General features: G+C 28.3%; 1 protein-coding gene across 11 annotated transcripts; it reads left to right on the top strand.

The window, feature by feature from the left end:
• Nucleotides 1–12,177: 12,177 nt before the first annotated feature.
• LOC140919919 (putative L-ascorbate peroxidase 6) lies at nt 12,178–21,144 on the top strand. Of its 11 annotated transcripts, XR_012162579.1 has the most exons (15): nt 12,274–12,890; nt 13,598–13,690; nt 13,989–14,066; nt 14,374–14,550; nt 14,740–14,869; nt 15,170–15,236; nt 16,516–16,732; nt 16,838–16,905; nt 16,988–17,140; nt 17,441–17,505; nt 19,120–19,191; nt 19,864–19,956; nt 20,255–20,341; nt 20,428–20,484; nt 20,614–21,144. XR_012162579.1 is itself a non-coding variant. In XM_073366945.1 (14 exons), exons 3-6 carry the CDS (start codon nt 13,998–14,000, stop codon nt 16,523–16,525), a joined length of 276 nt encoding a protein of 91 aa, XP_073223046.1. In that variant the 5' UTR covers nt 12,251–12,890; nt 13,598–13,690; nt 13,989–13,997; the 3' UTR covers nt 16,526–16,732; nt 16,838–16,905; nt 16,988–17,140; nt 17,441–17,505; nt 19,120–19,191; nt 19,864–19,956; nt 20,255–20,341; nt 20,428–20,484; nt 20,614–21,144. The 11 variants fall into 11 exon arrangements, 6 of the variants coding, with proteins under 6 accessions (XP_073223043.1, XP_073223042.1, XP_073223040.1 ...); XM_073366945.1 differs by lacking the exon at nt 14,374–14,550 and having other exon boundaries at nt 12,251–12,890; XR_012162578.1 differs by having other exon boundaries at nt 12,271–12,890; nt 14,374–14,869.
• Nucleotides 21,145–21,150: the final 6 nt, after the last annotated feature.

Genomic DNA, 21,150 nt, shown 5'->3' with positions numbered 1-21,150 from the left:
GAGTAATTGCTTCTTACCATGAAGTTGGATTTTGCATGATAATGTAATTAATTTCAACGATTTTTTCTAATTGATACACTTTACACAACAATACTTTTTCTTTACACGACAAAGACAGGCAAAATAGTTGATTTAATGTTTTGCTCCCATTACATTATTATTATTAATTAGTTAATTAAAATTCATATAACACTTCACAAATATTCCCAAAATCACAAGTTGGAATAGCAACATGTATATTACTAAAGTACATTACTTAAAAAGACATGTTTAATAAAACAAAAAAATGTACATTACTAAAGTAATTAGTATTTTGAATACACAATTCTTGTTTTTCAACTACTAAATCGTCATTGATTTAAAAAAATACAAAATGAGATATGTACACTTTCAATATTTTGATACGTTTCGATTTTTAAACTATTCACGATTCACAAAACATTATTTTCTAGAAATATTTTTTTTTTAAAGAGGCACACTTCAATTTCTAAAAAGTATAAATTTCTTTGCTTTCTAAAATTGCTTATAAAAAAAATATATTCTTCCTCTACTTTTGCTAAAAGGTCCAACATTTTGTTTGAATCACGAGTTGATTTGTGGTCTTAATATTGAACATAGCCGTCTCTTCCATTACAAAATATCCCAAAAATGGTTTTGTGTTAAAAAAACTGTGGTGGAGAAAAGGAAGGAAAATGTTAAATTCACTCCTTCTGATAAAACTAAGAGGAAGCGTATGATAAATGGAACTGAGACATCCTCTCATTTTCCACAGAGATCAAAAAAGCTTATCGGTTTTTAAAAAGTCATTTTTAAATTTTTATTTTCTCATGAAAAGCCGTAGAGTTTTGTCTGGGCAAACTTTTATTATCTTAGTTTTGGACGATGTATTCTTGAAATTTTCCTTTGATACATTTGTCTAATTTGTTATGTATTTGTATTTTTACAAGGTTTTCTTGAGCAATTTTTCTCTCTTATTCAAATTATTATTATTATTATTATTATTATTATTATTACAAAAAAGCACAATGTAATTCAACACAAATGACACAATTGATGTAAGGATATAATTTATTAAAATGTAAACATAATATAATCTTAAAAAGGAAAATTGGTCCACCGAAACCTTTATATTTAATTTAAATTTTATATTTGACAGCATTAAATTAAAGTAAAGTAAATATATATCCATATGTATTTATTAATATATTATTATTAGATTTATTATATATACATACATATGCAAACATAAAAAATATATTTATTGATTTAAAGAGGATCATTTAAGAATAGAAGAAAGATAAAAAGAATGATTAATAAACATAAATATATTTTGACAGTTTTTGTCGTGCTTCTTCTATTCTCAATAGGTACGTAGGTAATTCACATAATAGAATTTGAATCTTCTCTATATTTGTTCTTATACATATTAGTTCACTAATATTACTCTTTTCGGTAGATATGGTTAAAATTGTACTTCACACGAAGAAATGTTTTTTTAGATATGACCAATATCATAATTATAATTCATTTTGCACTAGTCAAGGCTATGTGCCAGGGGATTGCACTCTAAATTACGATAATGTTTTAATTTGTTGTTGTCACAAATTTGTTTTTGATAAACTTGAAAGTTAAATTTAAAAAAAAAACATTTATAATTGTCAAATAAAACATGACAAATTATCACTTAGCTGATTGTCAAATTAGGGGATATTTAATGAAATGTAAAACTGGAATCTTTGTACATATTACATACAATATTAGATATTTAAGGGACATAATAATGAATGTGAATTTGAATTAATGATCGAAGCAAACCACAAATTTAAAATTTGAAGTAAATAATATTTTAAAATGGACTCTTTCTCTGAATTGATAATTTAAATATTTTTTATGAATTGACCCTTTAACTCTCAAAATGTACATATTGAACATTTTTAATTTACATTTAACTCCATTAAAAAAAACTCACGGGTTTGTTAAAGATGGTAAAGATACATAATAGTGTAGTGGTAAGTCAAAATTAATAAGTCATTGTTTCTTTTTATTTTTGTTAAAAGTTGAAATCCTAAATTAAATTTTTTAAGGTTGTTCATTATCTTCGTCATATTCATAAACCAAGAACTCAAAAAAAAATCTTAAAACAAAACTCGAATTAAAATCATTTAAATTTTCAGATTTCTTCAAACTCATAAATGCATATGTTTATGTTGTTCCACCAATTCCAAAAACACATAAGAGAAGTACACGTTTTGGACTGAAGTCATAATATTGCCACTACTTGCTTACAATATACAAGAGCCATCAAGAATGACATGAAATGGGTTAATGATAACACCTTTCCCTTATCCATGGTTCGCTGAATTGATTTATCGTATAACACAAGCCCGTTCGAATCTAATTATGAATGTAAAGTTAGATCGAGAGAAAAGAAAGCATAAGTGGAGATTTTCTTGGTGTCAAATGATTGGTTTGAACAAACTTAAAAAACTTCATTTATTTTAATTTGGATTTTAATTTCTGGTTGATTAAGACGACGGTTAAGAGGAAGAAGTCAATTAATTTTAATTTAAAATTTTATTACTTTAAAAAAAAATAATAATAATTGGTGAGTTGAACTTATCACTCCATAAACATTATGAACATTACATTACCTTAAAACCACATAAATTTTTTTTTTATTCAGTTAAAAAGAAATTAAAAAAATTAAAAACCCATTGCGCACTATGTGCGTGCTTTGGGATTTTAATTCCATTTTCCAAAAAAAAAAACTTATAAGATCAATTTGAGAAATGAGTTAGATTTGAAAAATTGTTTACATAATTTGTCTAATTTGTAATAGTAAATCACAAATAGGCTTAAATACGTAAAGAGTACCTATAAACAGGGATGATTTTAATTTTAGTTCATATAATTTTTTTTTAATTTGACCATATAAATAAATAAAATAATAATAATAATAATAATAAAGTAAATTATATTAATAAAATACGTTAAATTGAAGAAAAAATATATGTGAAATTTGAATTAATGATATCCACCTAATCGTTCTTCAGTTCGAGTTGTATTAGTTCCACATCTAGGTTGTACTCCAACAATTTGATAACATTATAGATAGTACATAGGATTAGAGGATATTTAGGTGGATATCATTAATTTAAATTTTATGTATTTGTTTTTTGTTAACAAAATAGAATTGAGTTGTTATTGTATAAATAAAATACGAGAAAGTTGTTAAAATAATATAGAACAAAATAGTAAAAATTTGTTAAAATAATATTGTACGTTATTTCTTTGCATTATCATTTAAAAAAAAATGAAAACATACAAACACTATTAAAGCAAATATTCATTTATTTTATTTATTATATTTTTTTTTACAAAATTTATAATAAATATACATATATAAGTATGGTTAACTAACTTACGGATTTACACATGATCATTGAACTAGAGAAAAAACAATGATCGTTAAACAAAAATTTATTACGACAGCTTTGGTTGTACTTCTTTAGTTTTCAATAGGTATATAGACAATTGGTTAAAGTTTGAACCTTTAGTATATTATTTCTTTATGTATATTAATTATTTATTATACTACATCATTTTTTTTATAGGTATGGCCAAAGTTGATTTTGTGTTAAAGAAATGTTTTTCTAGATGTGACCAACACTTTAATTGTGATTTGTTCTGCACTAATTATGGATATTTTCAAGGAATATGCGATGAATATTGTTGTTGTTACGACTTAAATTAGTTATTTGGAATTTAGAGCGTTTATTCTAATTTGAAAAAAAAAAATTATGTTTTACACATATATGTAAGCTTCATTTGAAAGAAATAAAATATGAACTATTATCATGAAGTGTGTTCCATCGAAAAATTAGGGATTACATAATAAAATATAAATGTGTTATGTATCATTAATTGTGTTCACCGATTGATTTTTGAGAGGAGAGATTATAGACGTAAATTCAAATTATAACTTTGAAACCAAAGTCAAAATTTGAATGATAATCTTGTATGTAAAATTATAGATATTGTCCTTGAATTTTGACTAATAATAAAATTTAAATATTTTTTAGTGAAATTTATATATAGTTAAAGTACGGTTAAATGAAAATTTAATTATAGTTAACATAATACCATAACGCTCAACACAATCATTCATCAATTTTTCTCTTACATAACATTGTGTATTTAATTGTTCACAAATAAAATTATTTAATAATTTTTTTGAGGTCAATACTTAATTTTTAATAGGTGTAAAAATTAAATTATTCAATATGTTGTAACAAAATGTATAAGTTAGCGGGGACAACTGTTCCGATGCTCTGAATGTGGATCTATTGGTTATCTCCGGTAAAATATTATCTTTAAGTTTTATATACATGTATAAATTCAATACATATTTTATATTAGAAAATATTAAAAATTATAATTTTTTTTCTATAAAAAATATATTTTTAATTTTATTATTGTATAATAATTATTATTTTATTATATTAATTATAATAATTATAGTTTTTAAATTTTTTATTTTATATATTAAAATAGGTACATACATAGAAATTCAAATCCTATTGTAGACGAAAATTGAAACTTAAATTTTAGACATAATTAAAAACCGCCATCACTACTCCATGTTGTCATGCCCAAAGAAATTGAACCCATATTATTTTCAGTGACTTCAGTTTATTCAATACACTAGCAACTTATTTGATTAATAAATTATTGACTTTTGTAACTTTGTTATCTTTTTACACATCAATGATCTGAATAAATTAATATGCTACCAGCCTAGGAGAGGAGAATAATGGTTGTTGATAGTATCATGAAATTAATTATCTGAATAAATGCTTCACTAATAGTACTAGCAGTTGTTAGAGTCATGATACAAATAAATTGAATTGACACATTTAATTGGTTTATGAATTTGTGTATTTTGCTTATTAAAGTGCATTCTAAGTAACATAATATTACCTATTATTCTCTCAATAAAATTACAGAGGATTTAACGACAATGTTTGACCCATTTAATAATGAACAAATTTCTAGTGACTGTAATATGCTTTTACTTGTCATTTATTCAACTTTTAATATTATGACAATTCTCTAAAACTTGTAGATCTTTTTTTCTATCTGTGAAAGCAGAATTATATATGATGTATTTTGTACGTGAAGAAGTATGAAATATATTATATGTAGGGAAACAACTCTTAATTCTAAGTATTATTTATTGTTCTATATAAAGTTAAATTGCAATATAAAAACATATCATATTTCCAAAAAGTAAAAAATAAATTTTAAAGATATTTTAAACAGAAATATAAATGATATATTTTCAGAATATTTTATTTTAAATATATTTAAATTTAAATCTAAATAAAAATCTTCTAAATATATTTATATATATTATTCCCTTGTGATTATAGATATATCATATAAGTTTCAGATTTTACGGTTGTAAATGTTGGAAGTTATTTGTCGAAACATTAGTCTCTAAAGTAAATAAATTATCATAATCTCTTCTCTTCCAAAAGATCCATCCTTTTTTATAGAAAAAGCATGTGGTTGATAGTTTAGAGGAATGGATTGGAAGTGTTATTAGAACATAGAAGGTTGTTTCGGATTTCATGTGTATATGGGTTTGAGTATGATATTCAAAATAGCATAATCCTCTATATAATATTTTTGAAAACAAATGATTACAATAAAAGAAATTGTCACTCTCGTATATGATTCCACTAGCCCAAGCTTAGACGATTTCCCTATAAAAAAGTTCAATTGATGATCATTTTTCTTTAGAAAAGAATACAAAAATGTTTTATGGAATCCACATTTTTCATGCACTTGCATTACCTTATTAATCACATACAAAATTGTAGTTAATTCGGTTGGATAAGTCAATCATATAGTTGAATCAACTATAATTTTAACTGTGAATTGAATTAATCATCCACTTAATTGAATTAATCAATTTTTTGATGTGATTAACCAAGTTCTGCAAGTGTAGGAAAATAATGGATTTTTGAATATAATTACCGAAAAAAATAATGTGCTCGTTTGTTTAAAAAAAAATTATAAATAATTTTTAGAGTATTTTATCTTTTTGTTATAAGTATTTTAAAAATAAAGATTCAAATGAAAAATTGGTTTAAATTTATCTTAAAATATCATTTGAAGTATTTCATCTATTTGCTACAACTTGTTTTTATATAATGAAATTTGAATAAATGATTAAAATGAAAATCTATTTTGAGAGACTATTCATAATTTTTTTTTTTGAAATATGTCATTTTAAAATAAATGAGATTTTTATCATTTCAAAATCTCTAATAATGAATATTTTAGTAATAGAATGTCAAAATTACTTTTTTAATCGATAACAAATGAATCTAAAATAACTCATAGTTGTAGTGACATAAGTACTGCTCATAGTAGGAGTGACATTTGGTGGACTAAAATAAAAAAATGATATATTTGCAAAGACCAAAGACTTATTTAAACCTTAAAAAAACATTTGCGAATCTTAGACAACACTTTTTCAGAAAAACGATATCTAAGGTTTTATTTAATAAAAATATTTTTGGTGAACCTTAGGCAGTGATTATCTGGAAAAACTATCTAAGGTCTTATAAAACGATATATAAGGTTTTTCTTATTTATATTATACTATAAACATGATTTCGAAACTCACCTCATTTGTTGTTTGTATTTGACTAGCTTGATCATGCATTTGCAAAATCGTAGTTATTACATGTTAATGAGTCTTGAAGTTTAAGTTTTGGAGAAAGCCCAGCTCTTAAAGGTGATATCAGGATTGAGAGTTATAAGTTGTATTTTATTTATTTAATTAGAAACGATGTTTTGTATGAAAACCTTAATGTATTAGTAAGTTTTTGGAATTAAATTAAGAAATTATAGTTAAATCAAATTTATGGAGATTCTACTATTATCAATAAAATATGATGAAAGAATTGTTCCTAGAACCAACCTGGTTCCTTCATATTATTTGTCCAAATGAAGTATATTTTCTCAAAAACAAAATATGCGCATGAAAATAAGAAAACATCACAGTATAAAAGTTTTATTAATGAGTTATATTTATGCAATCATAAAGAGGAACCAAGTCTCACTCTCTCTACATGATATTTGAATTTCAATGTGGCATGTCCTTAATCAAAGGGCCAACGACCATCAAATTAGTCTTAATGTGTTGAATAACCACTACTTTATGTTTAACTCTTTCTCTAATGACTAAGTACTTGATGTTGATATGTTTACTCCGACTTCCACTTTGTTGTTCTTAGCCAAAACAACATCATCTTAATTATAGCAAAAGAAATTCAATGGCCTAGAAATAAAATTTTCGATTTTAAGCCCTTAAGTGAATCTCTTAAGTCATACACTATGAGAAGTAGCCTCAAAACATGAAACAAACACGACTTTCATAATATAATTAGAAACTAAGGTTTGCTCAGCACTTATCCATGAAATAGCTCCACCGACCATAAAAAAGAAAGTATTTTGATGCTTATTTGCGATAATCAACACAACCAGAGAAGTAAAAGTCAAAATAGTCGATCATTTCTAGATTGTTTGTATGCCTACACATAAGGATGTAATCTTTGGTTCCATGAAGGTATCTCAACACTTTCTTTGCAACTTTCTAGTGGTCAATACATGGATTACTCTGACATCTTCCTAAGATTCCAACAACAAATGCAATGTTTGACCTTGTGCACACCTGAGCATATATAAGGCTTCCAAAAATAGAAGCATAAAAAAATACTTTATTAGTTCCCGCTCAGAATCATTCTTAGGGCATTGGTTCAAATCAAACTTATCACCCTTCACAATGAGATCAACACTTGGTGAATAATCTTTCATATGAAATCTCTCTAAAACCTTATTGATATAGGTGTTCTATGATAGATCTAAAATACCTCGAGGTCTATCTCTATGGATCCTAATGTCAATGACAAGATGCCTCACCTATATCCTTCATATCAAAGTTTTTAGAGAGAAATTGTTTCACCCAATACAACAAACCCTTATCATTTGAAGCAAGCAAAATATCATCCACATATAGAAACAGAAAGAAAATTTTACTTCCACTGACCTTCTGGTATATGCATTGAGCCATGGGATTTTCAACAAATCCAAAATGAAGATATTGTCCCATGAAATTTAAGATACCACTGACACGGGGCTTGTTTTAATCCATATATGGATTTATTAAGTTTTCAAACCAAATGCTCACCATTATTATAGGAGAACCCTTCAGGTTATTTCATATAAACCTCACCCTCTACATCACCATTAAGAAATGTTATTTTCACATCCATTTTGTGCAACTGAAGATCAAAATTCCCAACTAAAGCAAGGATGACATGAAATTCGTAGATACAACAGATAAGGTCTTTATGTAATCAATCCATTCTTTCTGAGTAAATCCCTTAGGAACGAATCTGGCCTTGTATCTCTCAATATTACTTAATTAGTATTTCTTAGTCTTACAGACCTATTTACAATCAATGGCCTTTGTTTCATTAGGTAACTCAACAAGATCCCAAACAATGTTGTTTTTTATGGAATTCATCTCATCAATCATGGTATCATATCACAAGTTTGACTTTTTGCAACTCGTGGCTTACACAAATGTTGTTGGAACCAAGTTCATTTTATACTTATAGTTTTTATGATAATAAAAGTATTTTATGAGAACAATATGTTTAACTTATAAGAGTATGAAAGAAGATTTGGTCAAGATTTGTAGAAGATTTGATCAAGATTTACCTACAAAAAAATATGAACATAATAAATATGAAGAACTTATAAACGCAATCTAAAAAAAATACGAATAGAATCAATTTGAATAATTTACAATCTCAATCTAAACAAAAAAGGAACATAATCAATTTGAAGAATTTACAAATGCAATATGAACAAAATACAATTCAGAATTAAACAATGACTAAATTGAAGCCCAAATTTTAACTATCAATAGACACTCAAGACTGAAGAAGAAAATCATCGAAAAACATAAATAATAGTCTTAGAGTTCAAAGAGATACATACTTGTTCAAGTTATAAATATTTTCTTAGTGTTCTTTTCTTAGAGTTTGAGAGTTATTATTATCATCAGTTTTTTAGAAGCAACTACTCAAGTTCCAATCTTTTGTATCCAACCCAATAGTTGTTTAGTTCCTTCTTCAATATGGGGTTGTCAAGTTGTTATGAGAAGATTTGACTTGTAGGGTCAAGGTGGTTAGTTATTCAAAAGTCTAGTTTTTTCAGGCTGTATGAGAAAACTAACTTGGAGGGTCAAGTGCTTTGTAATTCAAGGTCTTTTAATTAGTTGGTTAAAGCATTCTGAACGAAGGGACTGGATGTAGCTAAGTTAGTGGTGAACCAAGATAAATCTACCTGTCAAATTATTTATTCTTTCATTGCTTGCTACCTCTGAATTCGATTGCTTCTACTCCAAGTAAGTTATCAAAACCAAACTAGTTTTTTATTTATTAATAAATTATCAAAAATTTGTCAACTTTGACAAACACAATTCAACCCCCCTTCTCATGTTTTCACCTTCAAACATTTTAGGATCATTCTCAACACCAACATTATGGTCAGATTATTGTAGACACGCAATGTAATCATCGGGGTCAACTAATTTTCTTGGTTTGGTAGATCTTTTCAATGTTGAATTTACATTTTCTTGTAATCATTATGTTTTTCAATATGAGATTGAAAATAAAACCTACAACCTTTAGAAATTTTGGCATATCTAATGAAACACCCACTAATGGTCTTCAGATCAAGTTTGTTCTCTTGTGGATTATAAAATATCACACTAGACAAACATCCCCAAAGGCGCATATGTGGCAAAATTGATTTATATCCTTTAAATAATTCAAAATGTGTCTTTGGAACAAACTTGATTGAAACACGATTTAAAATAAATGCAGTTGTGTTTAGTGCTTCATTACACAAGGATTTTAGAAGATTATAGTTGCTAAGCATACTCCGTCATGTCTAATAATGTTCGGTTTCTCCTTTCTGCAACACGATTTTGGTTCGGAGAACTAGCCATAGTGTATTGGGAAATAATCCTATGTTCTTGAAGAAACTTAACAAATAGACCAGGTGCTTGTCCACTCTCAATGTATCTACCACAATATTCACCACCTCGATTTGATCTCACTCTTTTTATTTGTTTTTCCCATTGTTTCTCAACTTTAACCTTAAAGAATTTGAAGACATCCAATGATTCACTTTTATTATGAAACAAATAAACATTTATATATATCGTGAGTAATCTTTTATAAAGATGATAAAATATCTATGACCATGTGCATCCATATCTCAACAACATATGTTTTAATGAATTCTCTCTAATATGTTTAAACGCCTAATGGCACATTTCTTAGACACGTCGATATATTTTCCCTTAATGAAGTCTACACAAGTTTCAAAGTCAGCAAAATTAAGAGTATTGAGTACCCATCATTCACTAACCTTTTTATTCTCTCTATGAAGATAGGTCCCAACACATTCAAAATTATAAAATAATTCAAATGATGTGTTCACATTATTTGGTATGCAACAAATATATTGAAATAAAAACAATATATGTGAAAGTGAACGAAATTAATTACATTTAAATAATTTTACTTTTATCTTAATAAAATTTTAATTCTTTTTTTCTTTCTAAATGAGTTGAATGTTGGAAATAGATTGTGAAACACTTACATAGATATTTCTTCAACTAATGTAGTTGATGTCATAGAATTAAAATCTTGAACTTTAACCTTTAATTATATAGTTGATGTGTTTCAGTATATTGTTTATGTAAAATATGTACTACGTATAAAAAAGATCTAACTAAGATTTTCAATGGACTTAGAAAATAATATTTCATGGAAAATTATTTCCAATTTGGAGATAAATTGAATTTTTTATTATATGACATTCGTGATCTTTTGGATGAAATCAAAAAATTGAGTGAATGTCTACAAATTTAGTGTGATTTTGTGTCAATTATATTATGTCAAACTTTAGCTCCATTATATTTATTGTATTTAAGTTTTAACGTTTTACCAAGTATTAATGTTTAGAAGAAATAGTAAATTTCAACTTAATTAATTTACACAATTGTGAAGTTTCAAGTTCGAATCTAAGACAAGATGTCACCTTAGCCATAGTTGCAATCAATTGTTTTCAAATATTCGAACATTTCTGGTTTGATATATATATATAAATCTTAGAGTAAGAGTAGGTGCCCAACTACCCTAATCCAAGATATTTAAGATTCACTAAACATTTATAAAAGTATTTATATTTGTCTTTTTTCAATGACACTCATGAAAATCGAACTTACAACATGGAGATCCAATATCTGCATTTTTAACACTAAACCAAACTATTAGAGTTTTATTTTCTTATTTTTATTTAATAATGGTACATTGATATCTATTTTTTGTAGACCACGTTACACCTTTAATCACTTGTAAAAATATGGTTAAATCAAATTACACATTAACTATAATTTTTATGCGATCTAAATTCACCATCTACTCAATTGAATTAATTATATTTTTGTATGCAATTAATTAATATCTCTTGTATATGAAAAAGTGGGTGTCTATAAAATACCTTCTCCTTTCTTCAATATAACATTGTGATAAGATTTTCCCTATTCATTTTTTATAAGACCCTTCAATATTTCAATTGTATTAACTATTTATTTACTTATCTATCCATAATTATGTTATAATTTTTTTTACTATCAGTCAGATGCACATCGAATGTAATTAACTCTAGTGGAAATAATTTATGGGAAATAAATAAATAAATACTCCGGTAAAGACATGAAAGACAACATAATTTTATATATAGGAAAGTATTGCCTCTAGTGGAAGGAGATGGGTTTATGTTTTTAGTAAAACGATCTTATTCACCAATAAATTTAAAATTAAAACAAATTTTTTTAATTTTTGTAATTTAGTCAACAAAATTGTATTTATAGGGAGATATGTAATATTTTTTAGGTTTAATTATTTTTCATATCACTAAATTATTTGAGAATTTTTAAAGGGTTTAATAACCATGCAATCCACCATCAATTTTTTATTTTCTCTTTTATTTATGTGTCTCCTCTCTCGATATACTCTCTCTTAAGAAAAATATAATTAGATTTTTTTAGCAAAAAAATGTTTAATTAAGTTAACTGATACATTGTTTTGTAATTAGGTCAAAATTAATTGCCAAAAATATAATGAATAAGTTTAAAAACATGATTACAATTTACAGGATAGCTAAACCTATTTTTGATTTTGATTATCCCTCCAAAAACCCACTATTTCCCTTTGTTTCATTATGATTTTTGTACAAAAAAAGAAACTCGAAAGAGAAATAACTCATAGTATTCCTTGTTTTTCATCTCCTTTTTGGCTGAGGAAGATAACAATTCCTAACTTTGGCGACTTTCTTCCTTCAGCTCTGTCATTAGAATCTTTTTGTTCACTCTTCCTCATTTTCTCACAAAGCTTTAGGGTTTATGATCTTTTCCCCCTCATCATCCAAATCCTTAAACTTTTAAGAACTTTGTTATTGAAGAAAAGAACAATTGGATTCAGATATACAATGTTTATTTTTCTGCATTGTGGTTTTTTTGTTTTTGTTTTATGTCTATATGTTTTCTATTCACTTGGTTTTTCTTTTTTGTGGTTTTTCTGTGGTATTTACACCTTTTTGTTCAAATATGACAAATCATGTATAATATGTTTTTGATTGTGAGTGCTTCTTTATTTTTTGCCGAGGTGGATTTTTGGTTTTGTAAAGAGAAGGTTGAAGTTATTTTTATTGGTTGGTTAGCTGCTCTCTTTGTAAGTTTTTTTTTCTATTGATCTCTTATTGCCTCATGATGTGCATATATATATATTTCTTGTTTACAATAGATGAAACCATATTTATTGTTTACAGTGTCCCCACTTTCGTATTTGGGATTTTATCGTCTAGATGAATGGTAGAAAATGGCTTTTGGGCAATGTTTTTGTGATGTAAACCATCCTTCGATAGAAGAAATTTGGTTTAAGCTGCAACTTATTGTACTTCTTTTTCTTGGCATATTGATTCAGTTCGACCCTTTTAACAGTACATTTAAGATATTATAATTTAAGTATAGTCTGCAAAAGGTGAAATCGATAGGAGTTGATTGAGTCGCAATAATAGTCTCAATTGGAATTGCATTAGCTGAAGTTTTGACTACAGCTGGTGCATATAATAAAAGATCGCCAAATACTCGCCGCTCCTTGGTCAGCCCTTGGTAGCTTAGCTCTGTTTTTATAAGTAATACATTGCTCTCAAACCATGTCAAAGTGTAATAATATTTTGTTTCATAATAGATGATATCTAAGGCTTCAAAGCATCAATCTAGATAGAAGGATAACATGTTTATAAACTTACAAGTACTAGGAGCTGAATATGTTTTTTTTGTATCTTTACTGCTTTGTTCAATACATATATACTAGTCATAGATTCGTGCAATGCATAGAGCAACATTGAATAATTAGCTTTTTCTACATCTGTGCAGGGTAAAAGTTCCATATCCATTTCAACGGGGACGTCCTTCTTTCAATACCGGTGATGCTTTTTCAATGTTGCTTCTCTTGGTGCAATTGTAGAGGTTTACTTTAATCTTTTCTTTTTTAAATGTATACTAACTGGTGTTGCGATGGTTCTTATATATTTTATTATTCTTGGATATAATCATCACAAGAGCTAGTTCTAGCAATATTTTGTATATGACAATATGTGCCATGATCAGTATGGTATTATGGACTAAACATCTTACTTAGCAAAAGTTCTCTGTGAATTGTGAACTACCATGTTCTTTTTTATATTTTGTTATTGTAATTTGACAATTTCTTTTTATTTGGGTATATTTTGATATGTGTTTTACTCTTTTCAATCTTTGAGGATAGTCAACTAGGATGTTCATTGCAGCATTAAGATTTGGCAGTGCAACACTTGTTCCACCTTCAGCACTTAAAAGCTGGCTGGTACTATGTCATTCTTTCACAGTACATGTATAAGTGCATTTATTTCATGAAAATTAGAATCATGTGTTGAAGTTTGATGATTTCAGGATATTGGGACTCTTTTAGATCACTACAACATTTTGGTGCTACGACAACGCCTAATTTTTTTACTGTAAAAAAACTGTTCTCGTAGAGTCTAATAGAGAACTGTTTTTAAATTTCATTGCAGTAGTACAATTAATTTTATAATTTCTACTGTAACAATTTAAAACCGTTCTAACTATTTATTTGTATATTTATACAACATTTAATAAAAGTTCTTGTTTAGGTTTTAATAAATCCGTTGTGGAAGTCAAAGTAAATATTTCTGTACCGCTCAAACACTTTCAGCAAAATCCCTCTCTCTCTCTCTCTCTGAAACTTGTTCCTGTGTGAACACTATCTCGCACTCGCAAGCTCTGTTCCTGTTTACTCCCTCGCAAACTCTGTTCCTCTTCTCTCTCGCGTAATCCTCTCTTCTCTCTCTCTCGCGCGCAAAACAGTAACCCTCTCTTCTCTTTCTCGCTTGACTGTTCTTGTTTCTGAATGAAAAAGGGGAAAAACAAGTGTTGGTGATGGAAGCTTGTGAATGAACATCAATTAAGGTTTTTCTCATGACTTGTAAGACTTATCCCCTTTTCTCGCAACTCTACAGCATCGGTTACGGTTCGCTCAACCTCTGCATCGATTAGGGTTTTCTCGCAACTCTGCAGAATCGATTACGGGTTGCTCAACCTTTGCGAGATTTGCAAAACTTCTACCTCTTCGTGACTTGGTGATTTTCGGTATGTATTTTCATCCTTGCTCTGTTATTGCTCAATCTCTGCGAGGATTTCTGGTTTCTGGTTACGATTACGATTTCTGAAATGATTTCTGACTATGATTTCTGATTTCTTATTCACATATATGACGTGGTGTTCTCACAAATTTATTTTATTTTATTTTTTCTTTATGGATTTTGATTATATTTTTTTCCTTTGTAAGCACGTGTGTGTTGACAATAAAGTTCAAAAAATTTCAGTGGATTAGTGTAGTTCTGATGATAGATTAGTTATGATTTTGTTGAGATGGGTGCTTTTATACAGGTGATATGCCAAGTATGATTGGTCTTCCTTCAGATCATGCACTTGTTGAGGATGATGAATGCTTAAGGTTTTTTTTCTCTTAACAAGCATTTGTGTTAATATAATATTGGTTCCACTGCATTTATTTTTTGTGAAGCAGGCAAGCACAAAGATCACAAATCGAAATCGAAAAAGTGGTGAATCCTTTAAATAATATTTAGATTAAATTACTAAATTCTAGAAAATAACAGATAATGCAGACAGTCTATCAATTGAAAACAATATTTAGGATAACTACTATGCATATATTGGTGATAGGTAAGTTTAGTTTATTAGATTCGTCTGACACTAAACACTAAAATTAGTGATTCATTACTTCTTGTCTTTGGAGTATCAGTTTAGACATAGTACTGTACTACTATATATACTGAAATTTGATCCTGACCTGAGCCAAACAGTGATCGAGCCAGAAATTTGTGTCAGGGGGTCAAACATACACTATAGGAAAAGAAAATTATTGCATGACTTTTTCTTGTTATTAGAATCATATTAAGTAAATATATTAAAAGAGTATACAAGAACTATGTCTAATTTCATGGGGTAAAGCATGTGTATGTTTCTGCTAATATCTTTTTACCTTAATGTGCATTACTTACGAGGACTTAATTTAATGAACAGATGGATTAAAAATTACGCAGACAATGAGAATATGTTCTTTGAAGGTTTTAGAAATGCGTATTTCAAGCTAGTGAAATCTGGTGTGAGAGGGAATAGCTTATAAATCAGGAGTTGGAAGTTCCAACTTAAACTGAAGCAACATCTTGTTTGTTATTTTGGGAGTTGTATTAAAATTTTGAATTAACTAAGTGTATACATGCATGTTCATTAAATTTGTGTGACTAAGTTTTTAAATTTGAAGTGTAAGTGCTAGAAATATGTAATTAAAAATTAGGATAACAAATATTGATCGAACTTGGACCACAAATCACAACTATTCATATTTGTAAATTAGGATAACAAATATTGATCGAACTTGAAAGAAATAATTTAAGGGTTAAGGACGTAGTATTGGTAAATGGGGTGTCCTGCTGCACTTGGGAGAAATGGAAAATTATGAGTGATGAGACAAACCGGATAATTAAGAATGGGAGCCAGCTATCATCAAGTCCTTCTGAAACCGTCAATCATATTCGACCAACTCTATTGATTATCCTGGAGGATTTAATTATGTCTCTTAAAAGCATGGCTGCGCCAAATGTATGCTTTCTAATTGTGAAGCTGGAATATTTATATGATAATAGAAAATTTTAACTACCTCTTCACAGTTTTTTCTATTTCCCTTTATTAATTTTCATATTTCATGACAGGAAAAAATGACGAATGAGATCCACATTAAGCTACTGACCGAGTGTGCAATTTTTTTGATGCTATGAATCTAATATTCCAAATAACCATGGTGTCACCATTTTGGCGTTCATGTACCTATAGATTGACAGTCATTCAAAGAATGTTTTTGAGGATCTTATATCTGCGATTGTTCCTTGTTGGTTGTCGAAGACAGATGATGTGGAGAAATTACTGAAGGTTTGTTTTTCATTAAAATGCTTTTGGGTTTTCACGTCTTGTTGACAAGATTGGAAGTAACTCTTGGCAGATCAATTTTCTGATATGTTTTTTTTCTTTCCTCAGGTTTTCATAGATGTATTTCTTGAAGTAGTTGACAACTGAAGGCTGTCAATTGTTTTATATCTCCTACGGTACTTTCTACATTATGATCCCAAAATTGGAACTTACCCATTGGTTTGTGATCGGCATCTTATAACGGTGGATGTTTTGCAGAACTTGGGCGAGGGTAACAGCTTGGCCTCATTGCTTGTCTTGTTGTTCTCATCATTAGTTTCAAGGAGAGCCTGTTGTTTCCTCAATATTGATGATGCTTGAGTAGAGGGGAAATTGAAATGGTGAACAGGTGCTGTTTCTGGAGTTGGTGAGGTACAAATATACTCTAATATTAATGCTGAAGCAGTGTTGGGCATTATGAACTGAAATATTCATTGTATTTGTATATTTGTGTGTGTGTAATGTGTAAATATATTGTTTGATTTTCTTTGTAATTTTCATTCTGAGATGCTTTTTTTTTTCATTCTTAGCGTGATATCGCCAGTCTTGTATGCTTTTATTTGATTGAATGTTCTATTCTGAGTGGTCTGTAAACTCTTCTCTTTATTCTAACAAAAATTTCATGTTCTTATTCAAAATATGTGATGGTGCTTCATCCTAAATATCTATCAGTAATGGACGCCAATGTAGAATCTCGAGCTCGTGGATTACGAAAGCTTCTTGCGGAAAAAATTCTGGTAAGCTCATGGTTACACCTTACTTTATTTGAATCAGTACTGTTAGAAATAGTTGACTATTAGAAATAATTGAAGTCTACTTTGCATTTAAATTGATTCATCTGGAAATGGTTATGTATTACTCTCAAAGACATGTGTCCTGGTTTGACTTTATAATCACATTTATAGACTTTAACATTTTGTCATTTATTCTTGATCAATTTCAACATTTGGAAGCACAAGATGAATAGATAGATGTCGATACTTAAGTTTTGTTTGTTTGGTTGTTTTTTTTTTTTATAGACAAGGATTTTTATTTTTGTTATTTTGTTTGTCTCCTTTTCTCTAGAATATAAGTTAGAGAAATTGAATTAGTACGTACGACGTATGAATGATCATGAGTTACAACTTTTTTTAACTTAAATTAGTGAAATGCGTATATCGCAATTGTTATATTTTAAATTCATTATAGTATATTATAACAATTTTTTATTATCGCAACTGTTATATTTTTAAATTTATTATTATATTACAATAATGATGTTTTACTAAAATTATTTTTCTAAAAGACAATAATTTACGATATTATTTTTTTTAAATATTTTACTTTCTGCAACGGTTATAAAGCGTTGCGGTACCTTAATTTAAAAAAATGCCTACCAGAACGGTTTTAACTTGGCGACAACGTAAAACTGTTGTCGTTGTAAATTTGAAAAACCGTTCTGTAAGAGATAGCTGGAAGGAGATAGGTTTATATTTTTAGTAAAACAGTCCAATTCACCAATAAATTTAAAATTATAACAAACTTTTTTAATTTTTGTGATTTAGTCAACAAAATTGTATTTATAGGGAGGTAGGTAGTATTTTTTAGGTTTAATTATTTTTCAGATCACTAAACTATTTGAGAATTTTTAAAGGGTTTAATAACCATGCAATGCACCATCAATTTATATTTTCTCTTTTATTTACCTGTCTCCTCCCTCGATATACTCTCACTTAAGAAAAATGTAATTAGGATTTTTTTTTAGCAAAAAAATGTTTAATTAAGATAACTGAGACATGTTTTGTAATTAGGTCAAAACTAATTACCAAAAATATACTGTATAAGTTTAAAAACTTGATTACAATTTACAGGATAGTTAAACCTATATTTTATTTTGATTCTCCATCCAAAAACTCACTATTTCTCTATGTTTCATTAGGATTTTTGCACAAAAAAAGAAACTCGAAAGAGGAACAGCTCATAACATTCCTTGTTTTTCATCTCCTCTTCGGCCGAGGAAGATAACAATTCCTATCTTTGGCGACTTTCTTCCTTCAGCTCTGTCATTAGAATCTTTTTGTTCACTCTTTCTCATTTTCTCACAGAGCTTTAGGGTTTATGATCTTTTCCCCCACTTCATCCAAATCCTTTAACTTTGAAGAAACTTTGTTATTGAAGAAAAGAACAATTGGATTCAGATATGCAATGTTTTTTTTTCTGCATTGTGGTTTTTTTTTTGTCTTATGTGTTTTCTATTCACTTGGTTTTTCTTTTTTGTAGTTTTTCTGTAGTATTTACACCTTTTTGTTCAAATATAACAAATTATGTATAATATGTTTTTGATTGTGAGTGCTTCTTTATTTTTTGTCCAGGTGCTCTAAGATTTTTGGTTTTGTAAAGAGAAGGTTGAAGTTATTTTTAATTGTTGGTTAGCTGCTCTCTTTGTAAGTTTTTTTTCTATTGATCTCTTATTGCCTCATGATGTGCATATATTTTTCTTGTTTACAATGTCCCCATTTTCGTATTTGGGATTATATCGTCTAGAGGAATGGGAGAAAATGGCTTTTGGGCAATATTTTTGTGATGTAAACAATCCTTCGATAGAAGAAATTTGGTTTAAGCTGCAACTTACTGTACTTCTTTTTCTTGGCATATTGATTCAGTTTGACCCTTTTAACAGTACATTTAAGATATTATAATTTAAGTACATTATGCAAAAGATGAAATCGATAGGAGTTGATTGAGTTGCAATAATAGTCTCAATTAGAATTGCATTAGCTGAAATTTTGACTACAGCTGGTGCATATAATAAAAGATCGCCAAATACTTGCTGCTCCTTGGTCAGTCCTTGGTAGCTTAGCTCTGTTTTTATAAGTAATACATTGCTCTCAAACCATGTCAATGTGTAACAATATTTTGTTTCATAATAGATGATATCTAAGGCTTCAAAGCATCAATCTAGATACAAGGATAACATGTTTATAAACTTACAAGTACTAGGAGCTGAATATGTTTTTTGTATCTTTACTGCTTTTTTGAATACATATATACTAGTCATAGATTCATGCAATGCATAGAGCAACATTGAATAATTAGCTTTTTCTACATCTGTGCAGGGTAAAAGTTCCATATCCATTTCAACGGGGACGTCCTTCTTTCAATGTCGGTGATGCTTTTGCAATGTTGCTTCTCTTGGTGCAATTGTAGAGGTTTACTTTAATCTTTTCTTTTTTAAATGTATACTAACTCGTGTTGCGATGGTTGTTATATATTTTATTATTCTTGGATGTAATCATCACAAAAGCTAGTTCTAGCAATATTTTGTATATGACAATATGTGCCATGATCAGTATGGTATTGTGGACTAAACATCTTGCTTAGCAAAAGTTCTATGTGAATTGTGAACTACCATGTTCTTTTTTATATTCTGTTATTGTAATTTGACAATTTCTTTTCATTTGGGTATATTTTGATACGTGTTTTACTCTTTTTAATATTTGAGGACAGTCAACTATGACGTTCATTGCAGCATTAAGATTTGGCAGTGCAACACCTGTTCCACCTTCGGCACTCAGCCGCGGTGTCGGCTGGATGGTACTATGTCATTATTTCACAGTACATGTATAAGTGCATTTATTTCATGAAAATTAAAATCATGTGTTGAAGTTTGATAATTTCAGGGTATTGGGACTCTTTTAGATGGCTCTTTTGGCACGGCAACTGGATCCACTGCATCAGTATACGTTTTGCTGCACTTTTTATCGTCATTAAATTTGTTTGACCTTGGAGAATTTTATCATTTATGATCTCATGTTGAGTATATTAAATACATTATCTAATTGTCTTTTCTTTTTCCTTGGCATTAGGTCAAAATGCAGGACTATTGGGAGTCGGAGAGTCATTCAAATATCAGCCGGGTTCATGTTTTTCTTCTCCATATTTGCTATTGCATCCCCTTCTTTGAATTTCTGAGAATTCAGATTCATTATTGAGGAAAGTGAATCACTTGTCATGTGTTTGTATTGAACAATTTGTTCTTTCCTACGGCTTTGTTTGAATATCTAAATAAGTGAGAAATAGAATGGTACAGAATAAAATGACAGTAAGTTGCAGCCTATGTGCCAAACAGACAAACTATTTCTTATGTGCCTGTTGTTTTATCTCTACCCACGATTATTTCATGGCATAGAACACATAAGATATTATAGTTTAAGTGCAAAAAATGGTTATGGGTTGGCATAATAGTTGAATTGATCTATCATCTGTGTTCATGCATGAACTGATCATTAAAATAATAATAACAGCAAATAGTAATATTATCATAAACACAAAATGTAGTAAATTCATTGTAGAATTGATCTTGTCATAAATCTTTGTGTTGTCGTGACTATTTGTGTCTTTCC

This window comes from Cicer arietinum, chromosome 4, assembly GCF_000331145.2.
Source record: "Cicer arietinum cultivar CDC Frontier isolate Library 1 chromosome 4, Cicar.CDCFrontier_v2.0, whole genome shotgun sequence".
NCBI lineage: Eukaryota > Viridiplantae > Streptophyta > Magnoliopsida > Fabales > Fabaceae > Cicer > Cicer arietinum.
Note: the sequence above shows the minus strand (reverse complement) of the source record. Positions and strands in the feature narration are given on the sequence as shown.